This window comes from Mytilus edulis, chromosome 5 (genome assembly GCF_963676685.1).
Source record: "Mytilus edulis chromosome 5, xbMytEdul2.2, whole genome shotgun sequence".
NCBI classification, from domain to species: Eukaryota; Metazoa; Mollusca; class Bivalvia; order Mytilida; family Mytilidae; genus Mytilus; species Mytilus edulis.
The window spans coordinates 76,845,953-76,872,582 of record NC_092348.1 but is presented as its reverse complement, the minus strand read 5'-3'; the positions used below and the strand labels follow the sequence as shown (position 1 = coordinate 76,872,582).

Sequence of the window (26,630 nt, the reverse complement as noted above, 5' to 3'; positions counted from 1 at the left end):
GTAAAAACTTGGTTGGTTTTATAGGGAATCACTGACGCGTGACTGGAGCACCCCCTCCTTTTAGGTCAGTCATTGCCCTCTTTATTTAAAGTTTTGAATCCGCCACTGAACTATAAGTTACTACACACTATTAGTCAAGCACTGCATGATGACAGTTCTGACTTCTGACAGGCACAATGCTAGAGGTTTGATTACCTAAGTTTTTGCCTTTTTATTTCAACCCTACGTTTATTATTTCGTTCGACTGGTTAATCAAAGACCCATGCATTCAAAGATACATATGTACTAACTCTTAACTTCTTATGTCGTTTAATATATCTACCTTCGTTATGTCTGTTGATATTTTGATAATGTTCTGTATCTATGTTTGTCATTGTACCACATTCATTATAATAGGTGCTGAAAATTCATGATGCAGAAAATGTAATTGTGAGGTAAAGTATTTTAATTACAATACTTATATGCAAATACAAAATACTATTCCAGTTATTTCAACATAATGTAAACTAGTCGTCAAATTTTGTTTATGTTTAACTTGTGGAAATACCCATAAACAGAGATACGTAACGTCACGTCCAATGCATTATAATTACATTAGATGTATGTTTCATTACAATACGTTATTCTGATTGGCTAACTGCACATCATGTGTTATTCCTTAAGCAGTTGTATCACTCAATAAAACTTCTCATTCATGATGACACGAAGTCCCACAATAAAGTGCACAGGTAAATGAAATAAAAACTTGATAAAAGGCGTGTTTTCATGATCCTATAGGTAAAAATGTAATTATAAGTATTGAATGCTTTTTTTTGTAACTTTATAGGGTTGTAAAAGCGTTGACCGTGCGCACATTTTAAGTATGAAGCGCTTCCGCGCTTCATACAAAATGTACTTCGGTCAACGCTTTTACACTCCAATAAATTTACAAAAAAGAGCATTCAATTCTTAAGTAAACAACGACGACACATCGAAAGCAGCCTTACGGAAATAGATTTTAAACACAAACCCAAATATACAAGCAAGACAGGGAAAACTAAACAGCATAAAATGCTATTCTCCAACAAATGTAGCAAATAGAAGAGAAAACAGATTTCTATCTTGCTATACAATCTGAGATAGAACAAGTACTAAACCATGATGTTACAATGGTAATGGATGATTTGAACGCCAAAGTTGGAAATGATAAAACAGGGAATGAGAGAGTGATGGGAAAATACGAGTGTGGCAAAATCAACGAAAATGGAGGATGTTTATTAGATATATCTAGTGCCAATAACTTAGTAATAGGGGATACTCTCTCCCCTCATAAAGATATATAAGCTGACAGAAATTTCGCCAATTGGTATCGAAAAAATACCCCAAAGACCATATTTCAATAGAAAGTTGAAAAGTTCATTACAAGATGTATGTGTTACTAGGGTGCTAGGTGTTGCTAGTGACAACCATCTAGTTATTGCAAACATTAAACAAATATTTAAAAAGTTGTCTTCCTACGTAAACGTAAAAAGAAAAAATGATGTTGGTAAATTGCAAGACCGTAAATTCCAGCAAGATTTTACACGGGAAATAAAAATAAGGTTTCACCTATTAGACAATCTCACAAAAAATAAAACCACAAAAATACTGATGACAAAATCAAATGATTAAACACATCAAACGAATGGACAACAGCTATCATATTCCTGGTTTGGTACAGGCATTTCCAAATGTAGAAACTAGTGGATTGAACCTGGTTTTATAGCGCTAAACCGCTCATTTGTATGACAGTCGCATCAAATTCCATCCTATTTACAACGATGCGTGAACAAAAGACACAATAGACGATACAAAAACAATATCAGTCGATGACATGTGTTGTAATGCTTCATACCAGAATTTTATTAATTGATTTGAAACTTTGGTTTTACTTTATATCGCAAATAGTTATTGTAAAATAGTATTCTTACCTTGTCTCATCTGATATATGGTCCATCACAGATGAATCTGTTAAAACAATAGAGATTATCGTATAATTTATTCATTTGATAATGTTTTTTTCTTTTATAATTTTACTTCAGCAAACAACTTTGCATATTTCCAACTTAAACACTATTATTGAACACCTACGGGTCCAAACTGAACTAAAGTACCTTCGCCATATATGTAGACTAGATATTTAAAAATTATTCGTATAATCCTGCGAAAATAAGGTGCACATTGTTCCCTACTTTCAAAATCTACAAGCTTAACCTTAAAAGAATATAATGTTTCAATCCGTCCAGCTTTTTTAATGCAACCGGATTCTACATGTGACATATACTATTGTTTTTGTAAATGATTGAATTTATCTGGTGGAAATCCCTGCATAATGACTAATTTCATGTGTGATTATGACCCTTGTATATAGCAAATCTCAAATACACCGTTTCATGGTGTGGCTGACAGAGGCGGAACGTACAGATAATATAACAGGTAACTGTTGGTAACGGTATCAGATTTGACCTTGAACTTGTGGAAAACAAAAGATTGGAATGGTGTAATATTTAAGCAACAACATTGTCCTGTATTAGTTGTGAATAAAGTTGACTTCTTTAATTCGTCGTTTTTACGTCATCCCGGCTATCAAATTGGATCTAGTTATTTTAAAAGAAAGGATTATCAAATTATTATGAAGCTTTGGACAAGCACTTAGTCTATCTGGCGTGTTCCTTTTTTTAATATATGTAAAATCACACATCCTAAAACTTTGCACATTTTTTGTTTTGTATCTCATGTTTCGAGTGTATGTATTATGAGTCCAAGAGTAGACATATTAAAGACAAATAAACTCGTGTAAGAACGCTTTCCGTTTTTGCTTTCGTGATTTCAGAATTGAAAAAATGACGAGTTTTAGACAGCCAACGGTATACATTTGAACTCCTTTTCTCACGAACATTGTTCCTTTTTGAGTCGACCTCAAGGCTGAACTTGATAAAATGTTTTCTAGGTTTGCCAACATGTTTGTGTTTGAATTTGTGCATCGCAAGTAACAATGCAAATGAATCAAATTTATGGGAAAAGGTGCGATTATATTGTCGAACCAAAGAGGATATATGATACGTAATATTGCAGTTCATAACAAACATTTGATTTTGATCAATACCTGCATGCCATGCATAGTGAGACCATAATACAATGATATCGTACTTACCATTTCCTACATGTTGCAACTCATTGTATATATGTTTTTCAGCGTTCACCACATCTTCACTGAGAAATATAAAAATACAAAAAAAAAAAAAAAAAATCACAAAGGACACTAATATGAGAAACTTCACAATTAAAGCACTTAATTCTTAACAAATAATAGAAAATGGTTCAGGTTCTGAAATAGAATTTTCAGTCATCTGAAATCATTTGATCAGAATCATCTTCATGATGTTACGACGCTTTCTTTGGGATAAACGAATAAAATAAGCTAGACATTTATTATGTAATGCTTGCATTTAAACATGATTTTTTAGGCAACATCGTTCATTTTCTAATACCGATGCAACGATATAATCACGACATGTGTATATTACAACACATTTTTTCTCAAGCTTGGTTACTGTTTTTCCTATTCAACTGTTTCAAATTTCGTTCGATACGGATTATGCTTATTGTAATGTGTTGTTCGAAGACCTGTATGAGGTATTGAACCTTCCTTCTTTTGTCTTTTAATGATATTTGTCACATTCGAGCAACACCTTCGTCATGTTCATATGGAGTTTGTATCTCCTAAATGTTACAATATTTCAGAGATTGCGTTTTCTATCATTATCTTCAAAGTGGCATAACCATAATACTGTCTTCTTTTGCTTGAACCGAACATTAAACTACCATCATATCCACTTTTCCTCGTAGGCAGTTTTCATATCTCAATTGCATGTGCATGTTAACACTTTACGGACTTCATTTAGCAGGATTATGCTTCTTACAGAATCACTTCTACAACAGATGTATGAGAAAGAACAACTGAATTCGACACTACTTAAGTTTACATTCGCTATCAAAAACTTGTTTATGCCCGCGTCACACTGTCCCAATTTTTACGCCGATAGATAGATACATGATAGATAGATAGATAGATAGATAGATAGATAGATAGATAGATAGATAGATAGATAGATAGATAGATAGATAGATAGATAGATAGATAGATAGATAGATAGATAGATAGATAGATAGATAGATAGATAGATAGATAGATAGATAGATAGATAGATAGATAGATAGATAGATAGATAGATAGATAGATAGATAGATAGATAGATAGATAGATAGATAGATAGATAGATAGATAGATAGATAGATAGATAGATAGATAGATAGATAGATAGATAGATAGATAGATAGATAGATAGATAGATAGATAGATAGATAGATAGATAGATAGATAGATAGATAGATAGATAGATAGATAGATAGATAGATAGATAGATAGATAGATAGATAGATAGATAGATAGATAGATAGATAGATAGATAGATAGATAGATAGATAGATAGATAGATAGATAGATAGATAGATAGATAGATAGATAGATAGATAGATAGATAGATAGATAGATAGATAGATAGATAGATAGATAGATAGATAGATAGATAGATAGATAGATAGATAGATAGATAGATAGATAGATAGATAGATAGATAGATAGATAGATAGATAGATAGATAGATAGATAGATAGATAGTTTACTCTCATAAAACCATGCAAGTACAAAGGTTAAAATGGCAACACGATTATGGAAATTTTCAAAATCGGGACTGATCGTATCCAGATCAGGCTATTCGTAGTGTCATCTTTAACCATCGTAGAACCATCGGCCACTTGTTCTAGCATTCGGGGACAACTTCGGGAAGGGTTCTACATTTTTTAACATGTTAAAAAATCCCCGAAGGTGCGTCCGATGTTGAGGGTTCGTATTGAGTTCGTACCACCATCCTCACCATCGTAATGTCACCGGGAATGCATCTTTGAACATCGTATTGCATTCGTGTTTCCATCGTTTCCATCTGGCAGTTTTGACATTACGATGTCTACACGAATGAATCACGAAGCTACCCGAAGGTCTTACGATGGCAACACGACTTCGTCAAGACCTCGTAATCCCGTCGTGTTGCCATCGAATAAAAGTATGAAGGCGACAAGATAGAACTACGACGGCAATAAATCCAGCTAAATGTAAGTTAATTTTCGCGCTAAAATACATTAAAAGTGCCATGCGCGATATGCACTGGTCAGTCTAATACGACAGTTAAGAAAGACGTTCACAAAACATAGAGCTCATATCAAATAATTCTATGAGAACAAGAAAGGCGACAGCGTTGTTTCTATTAATTCAAATGGAACAAGAAGAGCAGCTATTACAGGCTCAGGATTTACTTTTACAAGTAAAATATTATTTTTTGTCAATTTTGCATATCAAGTAACATAATGAAAATCACAAACGCGCCTCGTACACCAACACTGCAGGTACACGTATATAGGGAAACCAACTTTTTCTTCATTATTCTGATTTTTTATGTATCGTCTGAGTTGTTATCACACGAATGTTTACTCCATAACCATTTTGTTTTCTATACGTCATATTTTGCCGCATTTGTTGCTTCCCCCACATCCTTGCTTTTGTCTATATTATTATAATATTCTCCTGGAAAGAGCTCTTTTTGAATAAAAGGGATCAACGAACCCATTACCTTACCTTTAAGATAGATCAGTAAACATGGGCATAATTATGGGTGATTATTCAGATTAGTGCACACATTTTACAGTTCACTTCTATATCTATTTTTCTTTTGGTCTTGTACTTTCCTGCTAGACTCATACCCCTCCCTTTTCCTCTTCCTCTCCCTCTCCCTAATTTTGGTGGCATTATATGCAGAGACTCAGAGTCAAGTTTTACCCTTCAAGCCCACGGTCTTCCGTCTTATGATTAAACCAGAAATGATATGTACAATATAATATATATTCAACATAGATCAAACAATTTAAAACGCGTGATGACTTCGGCATATAATTTAAATGCATCGTAAGCTGTACAAGACGTCTTTTAGACATCGTATGGCCATCGCGCCATCATCGTAATCCATCGTGTAGCCTTCGTAATCCATCGTGTAGCCTTCGTGATCCATCGTGTAGGCTTCGGTTGAGATATGAAGCTTAAATACCCGTCTTCGGTTAACCTTCGTATGTCCATCTTTTGCTATCGTACATAGTTTCGGCACCATCGTATAGACTTCGTTATTCATCGTACTTGCTTCGGTCACTTTTTGGTATTTTAACGAGATCGGGACCGACTTCGTACGAACTTACAATTTTCCCATTCGGGTGTCCATCGTATATAAAAATCGGGACAGTGTGACGCGGGCATTACCGATGCGATATTAGCTGTCCAGCTCTTGAATCATTAGATACCAGTATAGTCTTATGATCTTCAATTTTACCTTTTGTGTTCCAATCTCATTTGTAACATTTTCAACGAACGCGGATTCGCATGTAAAAACATAAAACATTGAAGTTTGAATTTGTTATTTCTATTTTTCATTTCAATCGATTGATGCGATTTAAAGGTTGTTGTACGAATTGGATTAGCTGCTTATCCTGGTTACTCTTCTTTCGGATTCCTTAAGTTTGAATTTGTTCTTTCTTTTTCTCTTTTTAGTCGATTGATGAGATTTAAAAAGTGGTAATGAGTTTTTATATAATATAGCTTACCATCGGATATGTAAAGGTCATGTCAGAGCAAATGAACGCATACATTTGAAAAAAAAAACTCCGAGGAAAATTCAAAACGGAAAGTCGTTAATCAAATGGCAAGATTAAATGATAAAACATAAAACGAATGAACAACAACTGGTTTATTTCTGACTTGGTACAGGCATTTTCAATGTAGAAAATGTTGGATTGGACCTGCTTTAATAGATCTAAACCTCCCACTTGTATGATAGTTGCATCAAATTCCATTATATTTACAACTGCCATGTCAGAGCAAACAAAAACCGCATACATTTGAAGATACTGTAAGGCATTTACATATCTTCGAAATATATTAGGACCTGTTGAAAGCCTTTGAAGAATATAACGTCATGCTTACCTTGAATTTTCAGTTGCTTGGTACATTGAATTTGGTTCTGAATAAAAAAAATGCCATACACATTTTCAAATTTGTATTTAAAATGTTATAAATTTGCCTTATTGACTAAAAAATCTACAAAAAATAATACAGAAGAAGGTTTTATCAGCAAATTTCAAGTTCTTCATTTTCGAGTGAAAGATACTTTGATACTACGTCAATCAATCTTTAAAGACCTATATGTTGCAAAACACATATCCTACCTACATGACAAATATGTTGTTGTCCCCGCAGATAATCCCCAAACAACATCGTTTTTGTGTGTAAAACTCATTACATTAACTGCTTGATAAACGAATTAGGTATTGACAATTCACTTGGAAACTCAACATATACCCTGACGACACTTACCAAAGAGGAAATCCTGGATATTCATAGGTCTGTTCTATGTTCCTTCGGAATTCTAACTAAAGATGAAGAACTGGATCTTTCATCACTGTATTGGATACCTAAACTACATAAGTGTGAATCAGATGTGGATACTTAAAAATTCCAAAAATCTTTTAGAGTACATACAATCTAACTCTCTTTCATCTTGTAACAGTATTAAAACATTTGACTTTTCTACTCTGTACACAAGTATTCCACATTCCAAACTAAAAGACAAATTGAAAGAGTTGGTATTACTTTGCTTCATAAAAAAGAATGGCCAACGTAGATACAAGTATCTTGTCTTAGGGAGGGATAAATCATACTTTGTAAAGAATCACTCTGATTCAAACAAAAAATTCTCTGAAACCGATATTATCAAAATGCTTGATTTCTTGAATGACAACATATTCGCAACGTTCGGAGGACGTGTTTTTCAACAGACTGTCGGCATCCAAATGGGAACAAACTGTGCCCCTCTACTTGCCGACTTGTTTCTTTATTATTATGAGGCTGACTTCATGCAGGAACTTCTTAGGAAGAAAGATAAGAAGTTAGCAATATCCTTTAACTCTACTTTCCGCCATATAGATGATGTTCTTTCACTAAATAATTCAAAATTTGGTGACTATGTGGAACGCATCTATCCCATCGAACTAGAGATAAAGGGTACTAGATATACAGTTAAGTTGGCCTCATATCTTGACTTACATCTAGAAATTGACAATGAGGTTCGGTTGAAAACAAAACTTTACGACAAAAGAGATGATTTCAGCTTTGCAATTGTGAACTTTCCATTTCTAAGTAGCAACATTCCAGCAGCACCTGCATATCTCCCAATTGATACGATATTCCCGTGCTTGCATTTCCTATCATGATTTTCTTGATAGAGGGTTGCTGCTCACAAGGAAGCTATTAAACCAAGAGTTCCAAATGGTGAAGTTGAAATCATCCCTTCGTAAATTTTACGGACGCCATCACGAGTTGGTTGAACGTTTCACAAATGATATCGGATATGTTCCTTACGTCGTAACTACAATCCCCTTCCCTTTCATGAATGTGACCTACCGAATTAGACTATTTACCAGATTTGTTATCACATAAGCAACACAACGGGTGCCACATGTAGAGCAGGATCTGCTTACCCTTCCGGAGCACCTGAGATCACCCCTAGTTTTTGGTGGGGTTCCTGTTGTTTATTCTTTAGTTTTCTATGTTGTGTCATGTGTACAATTGTTTGTCTTTTTCATTTTTAACCATGGCGTTGTCAGTTTATTTTAGATTTATGAGTTTGACTGTCCCTTTGGTATCTTTCTTCCCTCTTTTGCATATAAATAAACTCATCGTAGATACCAGGATTGCATTGTATCGTTCACTATACTAGTATTACATTTAAAACATTAAATGCGGCTACAGCCGATTTCATTGTTATCAAGGCATTTGAATATCATTTGTAATATAAGTTGAGGAAAAAAAGTCAAAAAGAAATAACAGTACACAAAATACCATGTAGAAAATTAAAATACTGAGCAACACGACCCCCTCTAAGAAATAGGGACGATTTCAGATCTTACAGACGGGTAAGCAAAAGTATATAATAACTCCACTTCATGCGTTTTTCATGTTGATAAGTCTTTTTAGAAGTATCAAGTTTAATATAAAATGATTCAATGACTATTTTTATTTTGAGCTACAGATTGACTGATGTAATTAATTCATATATATATATATATATAATATATATATATATATTGCATTTTGAAAAATGACGAAATCAGAGGAAATTTATAACGAGAAGGGAATAAAAATAACCTAGTAGAATTAGATATTTTTATAATGTCAAAACATTTAACATATTCAATTAGAGACATTAAAAATTTATTATACTAACCTTTCTTTTTATTTATTCTTTTCTTGTAAAAAAATACCACAAGACTTGTTAATACCAATATTATTACAGCTGATCCGATGCCTGCTCCGATCCCTGCAGCCGAAATCATATCTGATTGGCCAGATTTTGGAGCTTAAATTGAAAAATACTTCAGAAGATTTTACTTTATTTAGGTATACGATACATTTATGTACACAATGATGAAATATATTTAAAAAAAATTCTTAAGTTAAAATTGGAAAGGGAGGTGCAGATAAAACTACTACAAAAGATGGAATATACTTCGAAGAATACAATTATTTTTAGATAGTTTGAGCCGGATAAGCCAATTGTATTAAGGAATTTTGGAGAATGATGACGGTATTAAGGAATTTTTTAACAAGATGACGAGGCTTGTTTAGACAATATGCCCGTCTTGCTAACACATTGATATCCTAGTATCTTTAACTTTTTGCAAAAAAAATGTCGTGTCGTACCTGATATTGTCGTGCAGTGTACGTCTCCATCGTATTCCACTGTTCCAAGTTTATTGATGGCTTGCATAGAAACAATATATAATGTTTTGGAACTAAGTGAATCAAAAACAACCTTCATTATTTCTGTTTCTCCTTGATCAGATATAAAGGGAGAAGAAGTGGTTTGGTTTGTCTGGTTATTCAGTATCACTACTTTAAATAATTGAGTATAACATCCATTAAACCCTGGTCTCCAAAACACGGTCATATATGTTTCCTTGCAAACAGCGGATACATTTGTTGGAGGGTCTGGTTTCTGTATACTTGGCGTATTAGAGGTAAGTGGATACACTTGATAGATACAAAAATTATAATCGGATTAAATTATACAAATATTCTTAATTGGTTACCAACCAAGATATATTAACAATTGAAACTTACAATTCTGTTGGTTGTCTTAAAAAGGTAAATTTAATAAAACGTTACGACGACATGACGCAACTTATTATTTTTAAGATAAATAAGTGTTGTTTATGAAGGTTTTTAAAACACTTCACGAATTAGAGAAAACTCAACATTTTTTTTCATTCCTATTGAACAAATGTCATTTCGACTTTCTAATGCAGAAAGATTGTGATGGATGTCTTCATTTCATTGTCATGCTTTATTTTGATATTGTTATTGAATCAAACTGTTTCATTTTTTGTAACTCTTTATAACCATGGAAGTATTATATTGACAGGAACTACTACGACCCGACTTCAAACGTTTCATCTGCAATGCCGCGCGCAATTTAATGACATGTTAATTAGCTTGAAACATGGCACGTTATTTACACACGTGTGGTGCCCTACGATATTGTCATTCTCGGTTGCTTTCGGGATTACGGAAATAAATGAAGAAATCGAAAGATGTGATAAATTATTAGGAAACAGCAATCGGCAAACCTCGGCAGATTCCGTTACCTTACATCTGCATATGTGTGCCGATTGCGTGATTGATGGATTAATGCGAGTCATCATTAATTCTATAGAAAAACACATTGACGAAGGAAATTTGTACCAAATGTATTGAATAAATGCCCCATTGTTATTGATTTATTTTTCGGTAGAAATTAAATTATCAAGTGGGTGAAATAAAAGGAAGTCAATAGGTATAATTTGTATTGCCTGATATAAATATTTTTTTCAATATATTACAAAATACAATATATCATAAATAATTAAATACACAAATGAAAATACATCAACAAAGATATATAACCAAATTTTTTGGCAAACATCCGCCGCTATAAATTTATAAAAGGAAAAAAAAATTAAGAGGGAGGGAGGGTGGCTAATTTCAACGTAATATCAAATTCAAAAATGTAAAGAAAACACTTTGCAATAGTATAAATAAACAATTAACAACAAAGGAAAAGTTTATATCCAATAAAAAGAGCGAAATAATATAGTGAGTAAATTTAATGCAAGAGTTTATACTAACGATAATCTAGTTTGAACCAGTGTGATTACTGAGGTGTAAAATATAAATTTCACTGTTTTGCTAATTAAATAATTTAAATCTTAAATTAAACCAATTATCAAGTGGGTGAAATAAAAGGAAGTCAATAGGTATAATTTGTATTGCCTGATATAAATATTTTTTCAATATATTACAAATTACAATATATCATAAATAATTAAATACACAAATGAAAATACATAATAAAATTGAGAAAGGAAATGGTGAATATGTCAAAGCGACAACCACCCGACCATAGAGCAAACAACAGCCGAAGGCAACCAATGGGTCTTCAATGTAGCGAGAATTCCCGCACCCGTAGGTGTCCTTCAGCTGGCCCCTAAAATATGCATAATAGTACAGTGATAATGGACGTCATACTAAACTCCGAATTATACACAAGAAACTAAAATTTAAAATCATACAAGACTAACAAAGGCCAGAGGCTCCTGACTTGGGACAGGCGCAAAATTGCGGCGGGGTTAAACATGTTTATGAGATCTCAACCCTCCCCCTATACCTCTAGCCAATGTAGAAAAGTAAAAGAATAACAATACGCACATTAAAATTCAGTTCAAGAGAAGTCCGAGTCTGATGTCAAAAGATGTAACAAAAGAAAATAAATAAAATGACAATAATACATAAATAACAACAGACTACTAGCAGTTAACTGACATGCCAGCTCCAGACCTCAATTAAACTGATTGAAAGATTATGTCTTCATCATATGAATATCAGGTACAATCCCTCCCGTTAGGGGTTTAGTATCATACTATCCCGTGCTTAAGGTTTATGCTCTTATATTATACTAGATTATGGAGTGTGTGTCCGAGCGAGAACTTCTCTATGTTCATTACTTTAGGAATATCTATCAAAAAGTAGTATTTTAATATTCAGCCCCATTCATCTATTTAGTCAGACGTCAGTCGCTACCTTGATATACCCTATCTTTTGTTAAATTTGTCGGGTAACTTATGACAATAAGCATTTGACGTCTTGAGCCGAACAGTTTTATCATTTTTACACAATTTAATCTACTGTGTGATGGTTCATATTCTGGACGCCAGTCTTTGCTCCTTTGTAATAAATCTACATACCAAAAAACAAATATGAAGCTTAGAAATGGAAAAATATTAAATACTAAACTCGTTCAAAGGGTATCTACACGTCTCAATCTTCAGAATCGCTTATCTAAAAATACTACCATAGCTAACGTTTTTAACAATAAAAATCGTGGTTACCCTTCTATCGATAAGTGTCATGCCAAAAAATGACTTACGTGTCCCCGTCTTTCCACCAACAATACAGTAAGGTCCACATTTAATGGTCGCACATTTTCTCTAAATTTTGAAACTGATATTACTTGAAAAACAAACAGTATTATTTATTTACTCACATGAAACAAACCGGGATGCGGTATTCAGTACGTAGGTGAAACTGGGCGATATTTATCTAAACGCACGCAAGAACACCTGTATCGTTTTAAAAGACCCAATAAATTCAAAAGTATCATTTATCAACATCTTAAGAAGCACAGTCATCCTATTAAATATTTAACAGTTCAACCTTTAGAAGTAGTAAATAAGCAGCCTGGTGAATCTCATTCCAAGTTTGTACGATCACGAAAAATAAATGAATTAAATTGGATTAAAAAATTACAGACAGTCTACCCTCTCGGTCTTAATGATAATATCATGGGAATTGGCAATATATCAAGAACCGATTCTGTTAACATTTTGGATATAGTTTCTAAAACTGTTCGTAAAAATCGTTCTCATGGACGCAGAAAAAATCGCAATCAAAGAAAATTTAGGACCAACCATACAAATATTTCGGACCTAATTTCCATTTCAAAAAACAACGGCAGACATTATCTGTTAACCAAGCTTTGTTCTTTACCTATAAATAGATTAAATAAAATTTTAGAGGATTGCAACACAATTTCATATTACAGTCCTAAGTATGAAATTGTCCAAATTATAATGGCATATTGTTATTCTAAACTGTTTCCAAAAATTGATCGCCCTGAAGATCATAAAAAACATTTTATTAAAATAAAGTATGTCAATAAAGGTTTTGATTTTGTAAATATTGCCGGTATTTTTAACGACCATTCTGTTAAAGACCAAATTCCTGGATATTTTGATAATACTGAACTCCCTCTCATTTGTTATATTTACAAGAAATCTACCCGAAAATATGTGTTTAATTATAGCCAATTGTGTAAAGATGTAAATATCACTGAAAATACACCTATGTCGTGTAATTGCAGTAATTCAGAATACACCTATGGACCAATTTCCCATGTTATAACAGGAGACCTTAACATCGTTCGCGACCGAGAGTTAAAATCATTCCTCAGTAAAGGACCTAAATATCGTCCCCCGTCAACTATTAACTGGAATGAGTGTCGTAATATCATCAACGACTCACTCCGCGCCTACTGTTTGAAATGGGTAAAACGGGAAAAAGCTGACAAAAAATCTTTGGACTCTTTTTTTAATTCAGTAATGAAGATAGTTGATATTCGAATACAACATTTTAAAGAACATTTTACCCTCAACAAAAACTATAAAAACCCTATTTCGCGTATCAAAAATAAACTAACAGAACTAGCCAAGGAATTTGTTTTTGTCCCGGCTGATAAAGCTGCTAATAATATCATTATTGTTTGACGTAAATTTTATATAGAGGTTCTGCAAAAGGAAATCACGAATTCACCAACATTCCAACTGACTTCATTTTCAGAAAACGACATCTGTAACAAACATAAACTTTTAGCTACTTCTTTACAAGCAGAACCAAACACAATGAAAGTCCCAACTATGTACTGGCTTCCGAAGCTGCACAAAAAACCTTACAAATATAGATTTATTTCATCTTCCAGCCATTGTTCAACTACTAAATTGTCTGTTTTACTTACTAGTACACTTGGTACAATAAAAAACCTGATAATAAATTGTTCAAATAAGGCCTTTGAAAATAGTGGAATTAATTACTTTTGGAGTGTCAAAAACTCGTTGGAAGTACTTGATAAATTGCATGCATATATTGGTGATTTTGAATCTGTTCAAAGTTTTGATTTTTCTACCCTATATACCACTTTACCTCATATTCTTATTAAGAAAAAATTCACATCCCTAATTAACTGGGCATTTAAAAAGTCGGAATGCGAGTACATATGTTCAAACTCTTTTAGATCATTTTTTAGTAGCAATAAACAAAAGAACTATGTCAATTGGACATGCTTTGATACTATTTATGCACTTGAATTTTTACTTGATAACATTTTTGTTCGCTTTGGAGATTCCGTATATCGTCAAGTTATTGGAATTCCAATGGGGACTAACTGTGCACCACTTATTGCGGACCTGTTTTTGTATTGTTATGAGTTACAATTTATGACTAAAATTAGCAAAGACCCATCAAAACAACATTTGATACAAAAATTTAACAATACTTTTAGATATTTGGATGATATATTGGCTCTAAATAATGACGACTTCAGTATGTATACTAAAGAAATTTATCCTGTAGAACTTACTTTAAATAAAGCTAATGATAACAATGACCACTGCCCTTTCCTCGATCTTGATATCTATATCATAAACGGGAAGCTTAATACAAAAATTTATGATAAAAGAGATGATTTTTCATTTCCTATTGTTAATTATCCATTTTTAGATGGTGACGTTCCCTTGTCACCATCTTATGGTGTTTATATATCTCAACTTGTACGATTCGCTCGTGTATGTAACAATGTATTAGATTTTAGCGAGAGAAATTTATGTATTACTGAAAAATTATTACACCAGGGTTTTCGATATCACAAACTGGTCAAAACATTTACTAAATTTTATCACCGGTATAAGGAAATAATTCGTAAATATAACTCAACATGCAGACATCTTATACGTTCAGGTATTTCACATCCAAAATTTTATGGAAATATTCTTTATAAAGCACAAAAATGTCAGTATTCTCCTCAGAAACTAATAAAACCTTTAAATAGACTTATTAAAAGGGGATATAGTTACGATACTGTTGTCAGGTCATTAAAGATTGCATATTTTGGCTTTAACATTGATTCACTGATAGGGTCTTTGCATCGGAACTAAACACATTTATTTCTGAAAAAACAGTTGTTGGCATGACACGGGTTATGTTCTTCTCATATATTTTATGATAGTATGATACTAAACCCCTAACGGGAGGGATTGTACCTGATATTCATATGATGAAGACATAATCTTTCAATCAGTTTAATTGAGGTCTGGAGCTGGCTTGTCAGTTAACTGCTAGTAGTCTGTTGTTATTTATGTAGTATTGTCATTTTATTTATTTTCTTTTGTTACATCTTTTGACATCAGACTCGGACTTCTCTTGAACTGAATTTTAATGTGCGTATTGTTATTCTTTTACTTTTCTACATTGGCTAGAGGTATAGGGGGAGGGTTGAGATCTCATAAACATGTTTAACCCCGCCGCAATTTTGCGCCTGTCCCAAGTCAGGAGCCCCTGGCCTTTGTTAGTCTTGTATGATTTTAAATTTTAGTTTCTTGTGTATAATTCGGAGTTTAGTATGACGTCCATTATCACTGTACTATTATGCATATTTTAGGGGCCAGCTGAAGGACACCTACGGGTGCGGGAATCCTCGCTACATTGAAGACCCATTGGTTGCCTTCGGCTGTTGTTTGCTCTATGGTCGGGTGGTTGTCGCTTTGACATATTCACCATTTCCTTTCTCAATTTTATCATAAAATATATGAGAAGAACATAACCCGTGTCATGCCAACAACTGTTTTTTTTCAACCAAATTTTTTGGCAAACATCCGCCAAGCCTGCAAGGCCGCCAAAAAAAAATAAAATATTAAAGATAAAATAATAACTATCAAAACAGCTAATGATGATAAAAACCAAACATACTATCATCACTCTTTTTTCTCACTTCAAATAAGCTCCATCCTTTCAAAATGTGTATAGATAATGAAAGGACAAAACAGCAAACCAACTCAAAATAAATGTAGATCTTGAGTAGTTAGAGGAAAACCAGCATCATATTCAGGATGCAAGTTCTCTGAAAAGAGAAAAAAGAATAATTACAGTAAACAATATACATGTATGAAGTAAATAAAAAACACAATTGTAACACATTACAATTTATATACTCTGATGCTTAATAATATTGATTATCTTTTTTCTGAAAAGTTCTGTACCAGCAAAATTTAAATGAAGCCCATCTCTCGGAGCAAATAAGGAAGAATCTGGAATATTGTCGAGTAAGAAACTCCTATACAAATTACAATATAATAAATTATTTCTTTTACACAATCTTTTTAACTCAGTATTAACTTTATTATCTTTAGCTCCAGTTTTCATGTGATCAACTGGTCTAGGAAGAATAGAAGTAAATATCAACTTAGCAAATGTCATCTTTTTTAACTTGTGAATTAAATCTCCGAAATATGACATAATAGTATCTACGGATTGAGACGAAGAAATATTATTAGTACCAACATGAACTATAACGAAATCTAATGAAATTAAATCTACTTTCTCAGATGAAATTAACTCAGTAAGACGACCAATAGTGGCACCAGGAAAGGCCTGAGTTGTACACCCATCTATTCCAGTAACATATTTAGCTATAAGACGCTGACACAATGGTCGCCCTTTTTTCAAAGAAATTCCCTGTAAAAATTTATAATAAAACATCTGAAATATGTGCCGTCATCTTTTCTGCTACTGAAATCTTATCATCTAATGAAAATCTTAAATATCTCTTGTAAGCATCGCTTTTCCAATCTCCGTACAATTGAATTAATTCAGTAGTTACTTCGGCTGCAAAAGCCCAGCTAGCCCCCCTCGGCTAAAACTATGTGTAGAATATGAACAAGCATCTAAACCAATCTCAGTAATTAACTGTCTCAATATTGTCTGAAATTGTCTATACGTGACAGGTACACATAATTTATGTTTTATAAAACAATAAGCTGGACTCTTATCAGAAGTACAAACTAAAGACTTCATATTCAAAAAAGCTTGAACGGGACACAATGGAGAATCTGGTATCGAGACTAAAGGTATCAATAATTCTCTCTCACCAAACTGAATGGTTTTCGACCATTTAACACTTATCAATAATAGCTTACGCTTACAATCGTAAATAATACTATCCCTACAAAGCTGCTTATTATGATAAGTAGAAATGGAGTCTGGCACCAAATTAGATTTTCTAAACATTAGAAAAAAGGCATGTAAAAATAAACACCATATAGTAGCATCATATGCACTATTCATATCCAGCTTCTTATAAATTTGAAGTAAAATGTGAGGAGTAATTGGCAAGGCCTGTTTTAGACAATGTGCCTTAATTCTACATAAACCTCTTAATACTAATCTCAAATGAAAAGCTTCAAACTGTGGATATTCTAAATCTAACAATAAATGCAGATATCTTACTGAACTAATATAATTCTTTATAGAGTCAACAGATTTAAAACTTCTACTTAGAAACTGTGCATATAGTGTCAAAACATGAACTGTAGCAGGACAGGAATAAGTTCAAAATATATACAAAACATCAAATATGATTCTAACTGAGTTTTCTTATTTTTATAAGTACTCTCCGCAAAAGCATGTTTAGCAGAATCTTTACATTGAAACCGCAGAACCTCTAACTCTGTAAAATTAATTACCAATTATTTAAAAATGAAAAATCTGTCATGAGAACTGGTACCTCTTCATATCTATCTACTGAAATAGCTGACTTAAATAACTTTCTGTATTTATGACTACAATGCCATCGAGACATAATGTGAATCATTATGCACACATTTTTTCCTTTGAAAATGCGAACAATAAAACACATTCTCTTCTTTCTTTACTGGTTTTTTGTTTTCCCCATACTGAATAGATTTTTTAGACTTGACATCTGATTTTACATATTTAATCAAAATGGGAGTTTCAATCTCACTGAAATCTTTGGACCAATCAGCCAAACCATGTTCAATCTGCCTTATTATATGAGCATACATTTTTTTCAGACCCTTCCACTCATACAATTCTGTATAATACGCAATTTTTTTCAACAGCTTTGTTCTACCAATTCCTTCGACATCGCCTATTTTTTATAATTCTCCAGCCACAACGAAGTTAAACTCAAGATCATCAAAATGGATTTTAGACCCCGCATATTCAAACTGCAATTTTGATTGCGGCCACAATTGCTTTTTTACTACTTCATCAGACGGATGATCAAATATACCAGACTTTTTCTTGCTTTTGTTTTTGTGTTTTTGTGTCTTTTGGATTTTTTTTCATAGAATTATTTAATTCATCGGACTCACAGCTAGACGTGGTATCCACACTTTCATCAGACGAATCATCTGAATCAATTTCTAAAATTTTCTTAACAGCCGATTCTGCCTTTTTCTTAATTGAAGGACATTTTCTTAAAGAATTAATGTTAAGAGAATCATCTATTTTAGCAGTACCTTTTTGTTTCTCCGTTTTCTCCTTCTCTATTTCCTTCCTGATCTTTTCTTTCTTCTCCTGCAACTTTTGTTCCTTCTTTTTCCGCTTTACTTTCGCCAACTCCTTCTTTAACCTCTGCAACTCCTCATCTTCCTCGCTGCTTTCACCACTGTCATTGCTGTCGAACTCCGACTCAATTTCCTCCACTTTCTGTAGTCTTCTTGACTTCACTGGAGTCATCTCCTTCTCCAAACTGAACACATCCTCCGTAACATTAGGGCTAGACATTCCCACACAATGCAATTGTTTATAGTTAACGTTTTTACTTTCCCGTAATTCCCTAGACATACAGTGGAGATTACGTCTAACCTCTCATTAGAACTGTCAGGAGAACTGTCATAGAACTGTTCTAACCTGTCCTAGAACAGTTCTACCTTGAACAGTTCTACCCTAGAACTGTTATAAGTAGAACTGTCAGAATCAGTTCTAGGTAGAACTGACTAAATCAGTTCTAGGTAGAACTGACTAAATCAGTTCTATGTAGAACTGTCAGGATCAGTTCTAGGGTAGAACTGTCTAAATCAGTTCTAGGTAGAACTGTCCAAATCAGTTCTAACCGTAGAACTGTCAGCAGAACTGACTAAATCAGTCAGGACTGTAGAACAGTTCTAAACTGACGTCACTGCAGTAAGGGCACTTTAGAATTTAGAAGAAATAAATCACTTCCAATTACTTTGCTATATAATAGCAGATTTTCTATATTTCTTTCTGATAATACGTTACATGTACAAATATTGAAGTGAATAGGAGGTTATCCAACTCATCGGAGAAATATTTTTATAAGATTGCATAGGAAACATCATTGTTTACGTTTCTTCGTTCACCGTTTTTAACAGCCTCTTCATACATGTCATAAATATATCTCTGCACTTAATTCATGGAATTTTAATCGTAATTTACCTTGTTTGCCTTGGATTTACATTCATTTAAGATTCTGTTTTAACAAATGTTCATACAAAAATTGTACAAGGGGTGAATTATGGGATATTAATGATAAAAGTGTTGTATTATAACGTAAAAAAAACTATATACATTTGCACCATCTCGTCAATTTAGCCAGACTTATCCATAACGATTATAAATGATATCTGGGAGTCTGAAACTCAGAAAAATATACTCATCTGAACATGAATGAAGCATTTGCCACTGGACGTTCGGCTACAAACAAAATCATGCATTTTTCTTTACCTTCTTCCATTTGTCTTCAAATTATATTAACAGTATACTATTCCAAGAAGAGAACTTCCCATACATGTACTTTTTATTTTAAAATAAAGTATATGAATCAGTCATGTGAGTGTTGGATGATGCCGTAAAATAGTTTTGTTTAAAAAAAAAACCCATCACAAACTAACTGACTTAAAGAGTCACTTTAGTGACGGGTCATTATTATGGATACAGAGAGAAAATAAGGGTGCGCTAAATTTTTAGATATGGTATAAATACACCTTACCGCTATTTGTCTGCCATTACTGGATATCACACAGGTTCCCGTAAAAATTTGACATCATAAAACAAAATATCTGACGCCAGAATGGAAAAGTGATTGTTGTATGCTTCAAAAGTTCAAGAGGCCGGGTCAGCCAGGATTAGCAATATAGGTGTATTGTGTTCCAAAGTTGGTGTCATTTTTATCATACGATCCGTCCTGACATAGACATATTATTGGTTTACAATGAGGCCATATATATTTACATGATAAGTTTAAATAAGTTCAGTTTTGGTTGATATGGTCAAATAATTTTGTTAAAACGACTCAGTCTGATACATGTATATCGAAACTACTGAAATTTGTTTACAATTCAATATTTTGAATAAAAAGAGGACTTGCAGAAAATTGCTGGTACTCTAAATTGATGTGAAAATTTCTTTTTAGGCAATGTGTTACAATATTGCTCTCATTTGAATTATACAATCCATCGTGATATGTAACTACATGTATAAGTGATTTACTATGCGGCTATATATATATATATATATATATTATATTAAGATTTACATTATAAATTGTAAATATGGTAAGTTTTGGTTGATGCTGTCACATATGGTCAGTTTTGGTTGATGCGGTCAAATATGGTCAATTTTCATGGTTTTGGTTGATGCAGACAAATAATTTTGTTATATCCATGAGTCAGTTTGAGATATCAAAACTACTGAAATTAGTTTACGATTCAAAATTTTGATTAAAAAGAGGACATGTTGGCACTTTAAACTGATGCGAGCATAATTTTGTTTTCCAATGTTGCTTTCCTTTATCATGTTTATATTGAACAATCCATCCTGATATAAAATTAAAGCACGCGCAATATAAAATTCTACTCGGAACAATATTCCCCAATATTCATGCAATAACCCTATAATATAGATCATTTGTATTATAATGATTATACACTCCATCCTTACATAAAAATATTACAGATTTACTATGCGACTATAAGAGTTGTATAAAAAAGAGCAAATATGGTCAGTTTTGGTTGATGTGGTCAAATATGGTAAGTTTTGGTTATGCTGTCAAATATGGTCAGTTTTGATTGATACAGACAAACAATTTTGTAACATGAGTCAGTCTGAAGTATGAAAACTACTGTTAATTTTTCCTTATGCGATATTTTGAATAAAAATAGGAAATGCTGGCACCCTCAATTAATGCGAGAAAAAAAATTGTGGTCATTGATTTCCAATATTGCAGTTATTTATATACTACAGTCCCTCTCGAACTAAAATTATAACTGAATTGCTGTGCAGCTATATAGATTTACATAATAAAAAGCAAATATGGTAAGTTTTGGTTGATGCAGTCAAAAGATTTTATTACACGACTCAGTCTGAAGTATAAAAACTACTGATATTTGTTTATGATTCAATATTTTGAATAAAACAAGGACATACTCATTGGAGGATCAAGGGGAGGGGGTCCAGGGGTTGGAACCCCATTTTTTTTTAACATCAATGCATATGAATGGGAGCATATAGTTGGACCCCAGCCTGGATCTAGCTGCCCCTGCATGCTGGCACTATAAATTGATGAGAACAATTACATTTTTTTTCCAAAATTGCTGTTACTTGTATATTACAGTCTCTCTAGACCTAAAATTAAAACTGAAGTACTGTGCAGCTATAAAGATTTGCAGAATGAAAAAGTAAATAAAGGCAGTTTAGATTGATGCGGTCAAAAGATTTTTTGTTAAACAGGTCGTATGAGGTATGAAAACTACTCGTAAACAGATATTATATTGGTTATTGAGGTCCGATAATTTTGTTATTTGATAATGAGCCATCCTGACTCCCGGAATAACAAATGTAAAATCAAAGTACTGAAGTACTGAACATCAGAGGACCTCATGTTATGTTGGATTATTGATAAATGACAGGTGTTTATATAATACCTGCTGGACAGATGTTCACCTTACAATATAGTACACATTAAACAATTTGCTATCATAATTAAGATACCGTCTTATAGGTAGATAGTAATTTTTGTGAATTATCCATAAAATTTTACGTGGTCAAATGAAAACTGCTAGATCACAACTGCAATATCAATGCACTCGTTCTTATTAGAGGCCTGTAAAACAGGGCTTGTAATTCTTTGATATATATATCTTTTGATTTTCTGTTAGAACATTGATGTGGCTTTTAGTTTTCTATAAATATTGATTTCATATCTATAGGCTATTTATAACTGATTTTAGTATAGTTTGTTCTGATAGTAAAGATGTTGTATGGTAAGCTTTATTTCTTTTTCATCATTTTGTTTCTTTGTCTGATTACCAATCATAACTCCCTTTTCGTGTCTCTATTTTAAATAATGAAAACAATTTGGTTTCAATTTTCATTTATATATGTAACAATATAAAACAATATATAACAGTATATATATAATCTCATTACATCATTAACATTGGTCAGTCTTGGAATAAATTCATCTTTAACAATGTACTGTGAATGTGTTATTTTCTAACATGTGTTATTGTGAAATCACTTATTGAGAGGACACAGTTCATTTATAGTCTAGAGCGTTCTATAATATTTAACTCCAAATAGTTCACAATTTGGTTCGTATATTGGTTGATTTCAGATATTATCGCTCAATAAATCAGTTCTTTCATAATAGTACAGTTTATTCTCCAATTAGTCCCATTTTATCAAATATATTGATTTGGTACAATTATCAGACATGGAAGCTTTAGAAAAATTTGGGCACCACCTACAATTCAAAATGTTCTGTAACCAATAGATTATAATTTGATGTGGTATTCATCAAAATGAAAACTTTTAGGAATTGTATGGCAGCCATGATTAATTATGCAAAAAACATTTAAATTTCAGACAAAATTGATCGAAAATACAAATAATGTATAAATATGGGGTCAAAGCTTCAAGATATTCAATTGTAAGTGCCAAAATAGTATATTTTTAGTCTTAATAGAATATCACTAACATTTCTATTTATTTGGGATTACTCGACCAATTAAGGGCCATTCTAAACCCTCGTGAACCTATCTTTTCCTATAATACTGGTAAATTTCTATTTGATATTCCTTAACATACCAACATATACCAAAATATTTTTATTTTATTTTACATTTAACCATTTTTATTATTTATTTAACATATCTGTTATGTTTTAGAATCATTTATCTATATGCTGATTAAGCATTTAAATAATCTCTTAATATTCAAAAATGGATTATAAGGATCACATGTGTAACAATCAAACTTCGGTTTGACCATGAGATAACTTTAAAAAATGTCATAACTGGTACATATAAACATTTTGATTCAGTATCTTATTATCAATTGAATTCATGCTTTTTCCATTTAATACAGTTTAATAGACTATCTATTCCTATTATAAATAGTAAAAAATGCCAAACAAAAAATATATACATTGGACTAACATATATACAGTATTCATAAAAGATAATCATTTATCAAACTACAAATAGTTAATTACATTGCATAGCATATACTTGTAGTTGTACATATCTCTATATTATAGGACATATCTCTAAACTATATATATAAAACAGTAAATAATTTGGGAATGTATCAGTGGTGTTTCTTGCATATTATGTTACTATGGGACACGTCTCTAGAAAAGTTAAAAAACAACTATCCAAATTTGTGTTTGATTATTTTTTTGGTGGGAATGAGCACTTTAGAATAAGTAGTGTTTTAATTTACATTTGTCTGCGGCAAATAAGAGTTTGAAATGTTATAAAAATTATAAAAATATATTTCTACATATAAATGGAAATTAAACTATTATTATTAGAGGGACACAAACCAAATTTTAAATTTATCTTGGTTTTTTGGCTGATAATTATTTAATAACATTCAGTTGAGCCATATTAATATTAAAGAACGGAAATCAATTTCGAGATGAACAGAGACTTACAAACAGACAGACAACTGCAACATTGACTGCCTCTATTGGCTTAGCAAAAAGGGCATTAACATTGTAGTGACTAGTATAGATGCATTGGGAATTTGAACAGCACTATTAATGCATTTACAATCTTGTCTACATATATATATTCAAACAAAAGTCCATTGCATACAGTTTTAGTTCAAAAATCTATAAAATATTATTAAGAGATAACATAACATATCCTAACAGTAAGCTAAGATGTCATTGCATTATATTTGCTTTTAACAATATATTTATTATCTAATCTTTTTTTTTCTTAATACCATATGTCAATAAAAAATTCAGAATAGAAATTGGGATTATGTCATAGCAACAACAACCTGATCATAGAGCAGACAACAATACTATTTTTCTGTTATAATAAATAATATAATATGGATGAACATATCATTAGACATAAACTTATCAAACATGTTTATATTTACAAACAGCACATTTCATGTCATACAGTTTTTAATTAAGTCTTTAACATTAAATATATATCACTACTACTACTAAAATATATACATTAGGACTATGGATTTCTTTATTTCTTTATTTACCATAACTCAACCTCTGAACTATTTAACAATAGTAATTGATGGCACATAATCATTGGATTAATAGTTCATTGCACCATTTATGCATTAAACAATATTTCTTTAAACTGGATTCTATTTGTTCTTTTCACATCATTACACATATATCTATATAGCTTTTTAATCTGTTACAATAAATATTGGCATTGTTATGTAAACAACCATTTTCTAACCATATAAGTCTTATTTCATTTTTGGAACTAATCATGTATGACATCCATATAAAATGTTATAACTTATCATCTATCATGGCTATATAATATTAGGTTGCTTCCATACCGGGTTCAACTGTTTGCAATTGGAATGTATCTGTATATTTCTATATTACAATATAACAATATAACAATAAAGCTGCACTCAACCTGGCAACAAGTGTCAATAATCATGGACTTGCAAGTAATTAGGAAACAATTTTAATTTATTTTATTGAACGGGACGGCTGCAGTGCAGGCGATTTGGTGTCACGATATCACAGTAGCATGGGTTCGAATCCCGGCGAGGGAAGAACCAAAAATTTGCGAAAGCAAATTTACAGATCTAACATTGTTGGGTTGATGTTTAGACGAGTTGTATATACATTATGTACACAGCCATGTATCACCATCATTGATGGCGATCCGATGGATACATCTGTTGTAGGGTTGTCACTGACTCAGACGTACTTATGAATATAATTATTTTCTGTGACTGTATCTTACATTAATTTGTAGGATCCTTTACTATAGATAATTTAGCTGATCTGTAACAATAACATCTTCATGCCTTATATATCATGTACTGTAGTACGCCGCTAGATTAAAACTGACGTGGAAAGGTAACACATGCCCACCGAAAGCTCTTTTTTTGAGAGCCTAGGTGGTCGTGTGGTCTAGCGGGACGGCTGCAGTGCAGGCGATTTGGTGTCACGATATCACAGTAGCATGGGTTCGAATCCCGGCGAGGGAAGAACCAAAAATTTGCGAAAGCAAATTTACAGATCTAACATGTTGGGTTGATGTTTAGACGAGTTGTATATACATTATGTACACAGCCATGTATCACCATCATTGATGGCGATCCGATGGATACATCTGTTGTAGGGTTGTCACTGACTCAGACGTACTTATGAATATAATTATTTTCTGTGACTGTATCTTACATTAATTTGTAGGATCCTTTACTATAGATAATTTAGCTGATCTGTAACAATAACATCTTCATGCCTTATATATCATGTACTGTAGTACGCCTCTAGATTAAAACTGACGTGGAAAGGTAACACATGCCCACCGAAAGCTCTTTTTTTGAGAGCCCAGGTGGTGGTGTGGTCTAGCGGGACGGCTGCAGTGCAGGCGATTTGGTGTCACGATATCACAGTAGCATGGGTTCGAATCCCGGCGAGGGAAGAACCAAAAATTTGCGAAAGCAAATTTACAGATCTAACATTGTTGGGTTGATGTTTAGACGAGTTGTATATACATTATGTACACAGCCATGTATCACCATCATTGATGGCGATCCGATGGATACATCTGTTGTAGGGTTGTCACTGACTCAGACGTACTTATGAATATAATTATTTTCTGTGACTGTATCTTACATTAATTTGTAGGATCCTTTACTATAGATAATTTAGCTGATCTGTAACAATAACATCTTCATGCCTTATATATCATGTACTGTAGTACGCCGCTAGATTAAAACTGACGTGGAAAGGTAACACATGCCCACCGAAAGCTCT

At 32.5% G+C, this 26,630-nt stretch overlaps 1 protein-coding gene across 1 annotated transcript in view; it reads right to left on the bottom strand.

The window, feature by feature from the left end:
- Positions 1 to 26,630, bottom strand: part of LOC139524476 (uncharacterized) — a 52,347-nt gene that overhangs the window by 1,017 nt on the left and 24,700 nt on the right. The window contains exons 6-11 of the mRNA XM_071319263.1: positions 9,878 to 10,207; positions 9,402 to 9,533; positions 7,103 to 7,139; positions 3,173 to 3,231; positions 1,950 to 1,986; positions 323 to 399 (exon numbers count right to left, since the gene is read on the bottom strand). Of these exons, the coding sequence (XP_071175364.1) occupies positions 323 to 399; positions 1,950 to 1,986; positions 3,173 to 3,231; positions 7,103 to 7,139; positions 9,402 to 9,533; positions 9,878 to 10,207 (672 nt within the window). The remainder of the gene's footprint in view (positions 1 to 322; positions 400 to 1,949; positions 1,987 to 3,172; positions 3,232 to 7,102; positions 7,140 to 9,401; positions 9,534 to 9,877; positions 10,208 to 26,630) is intronic.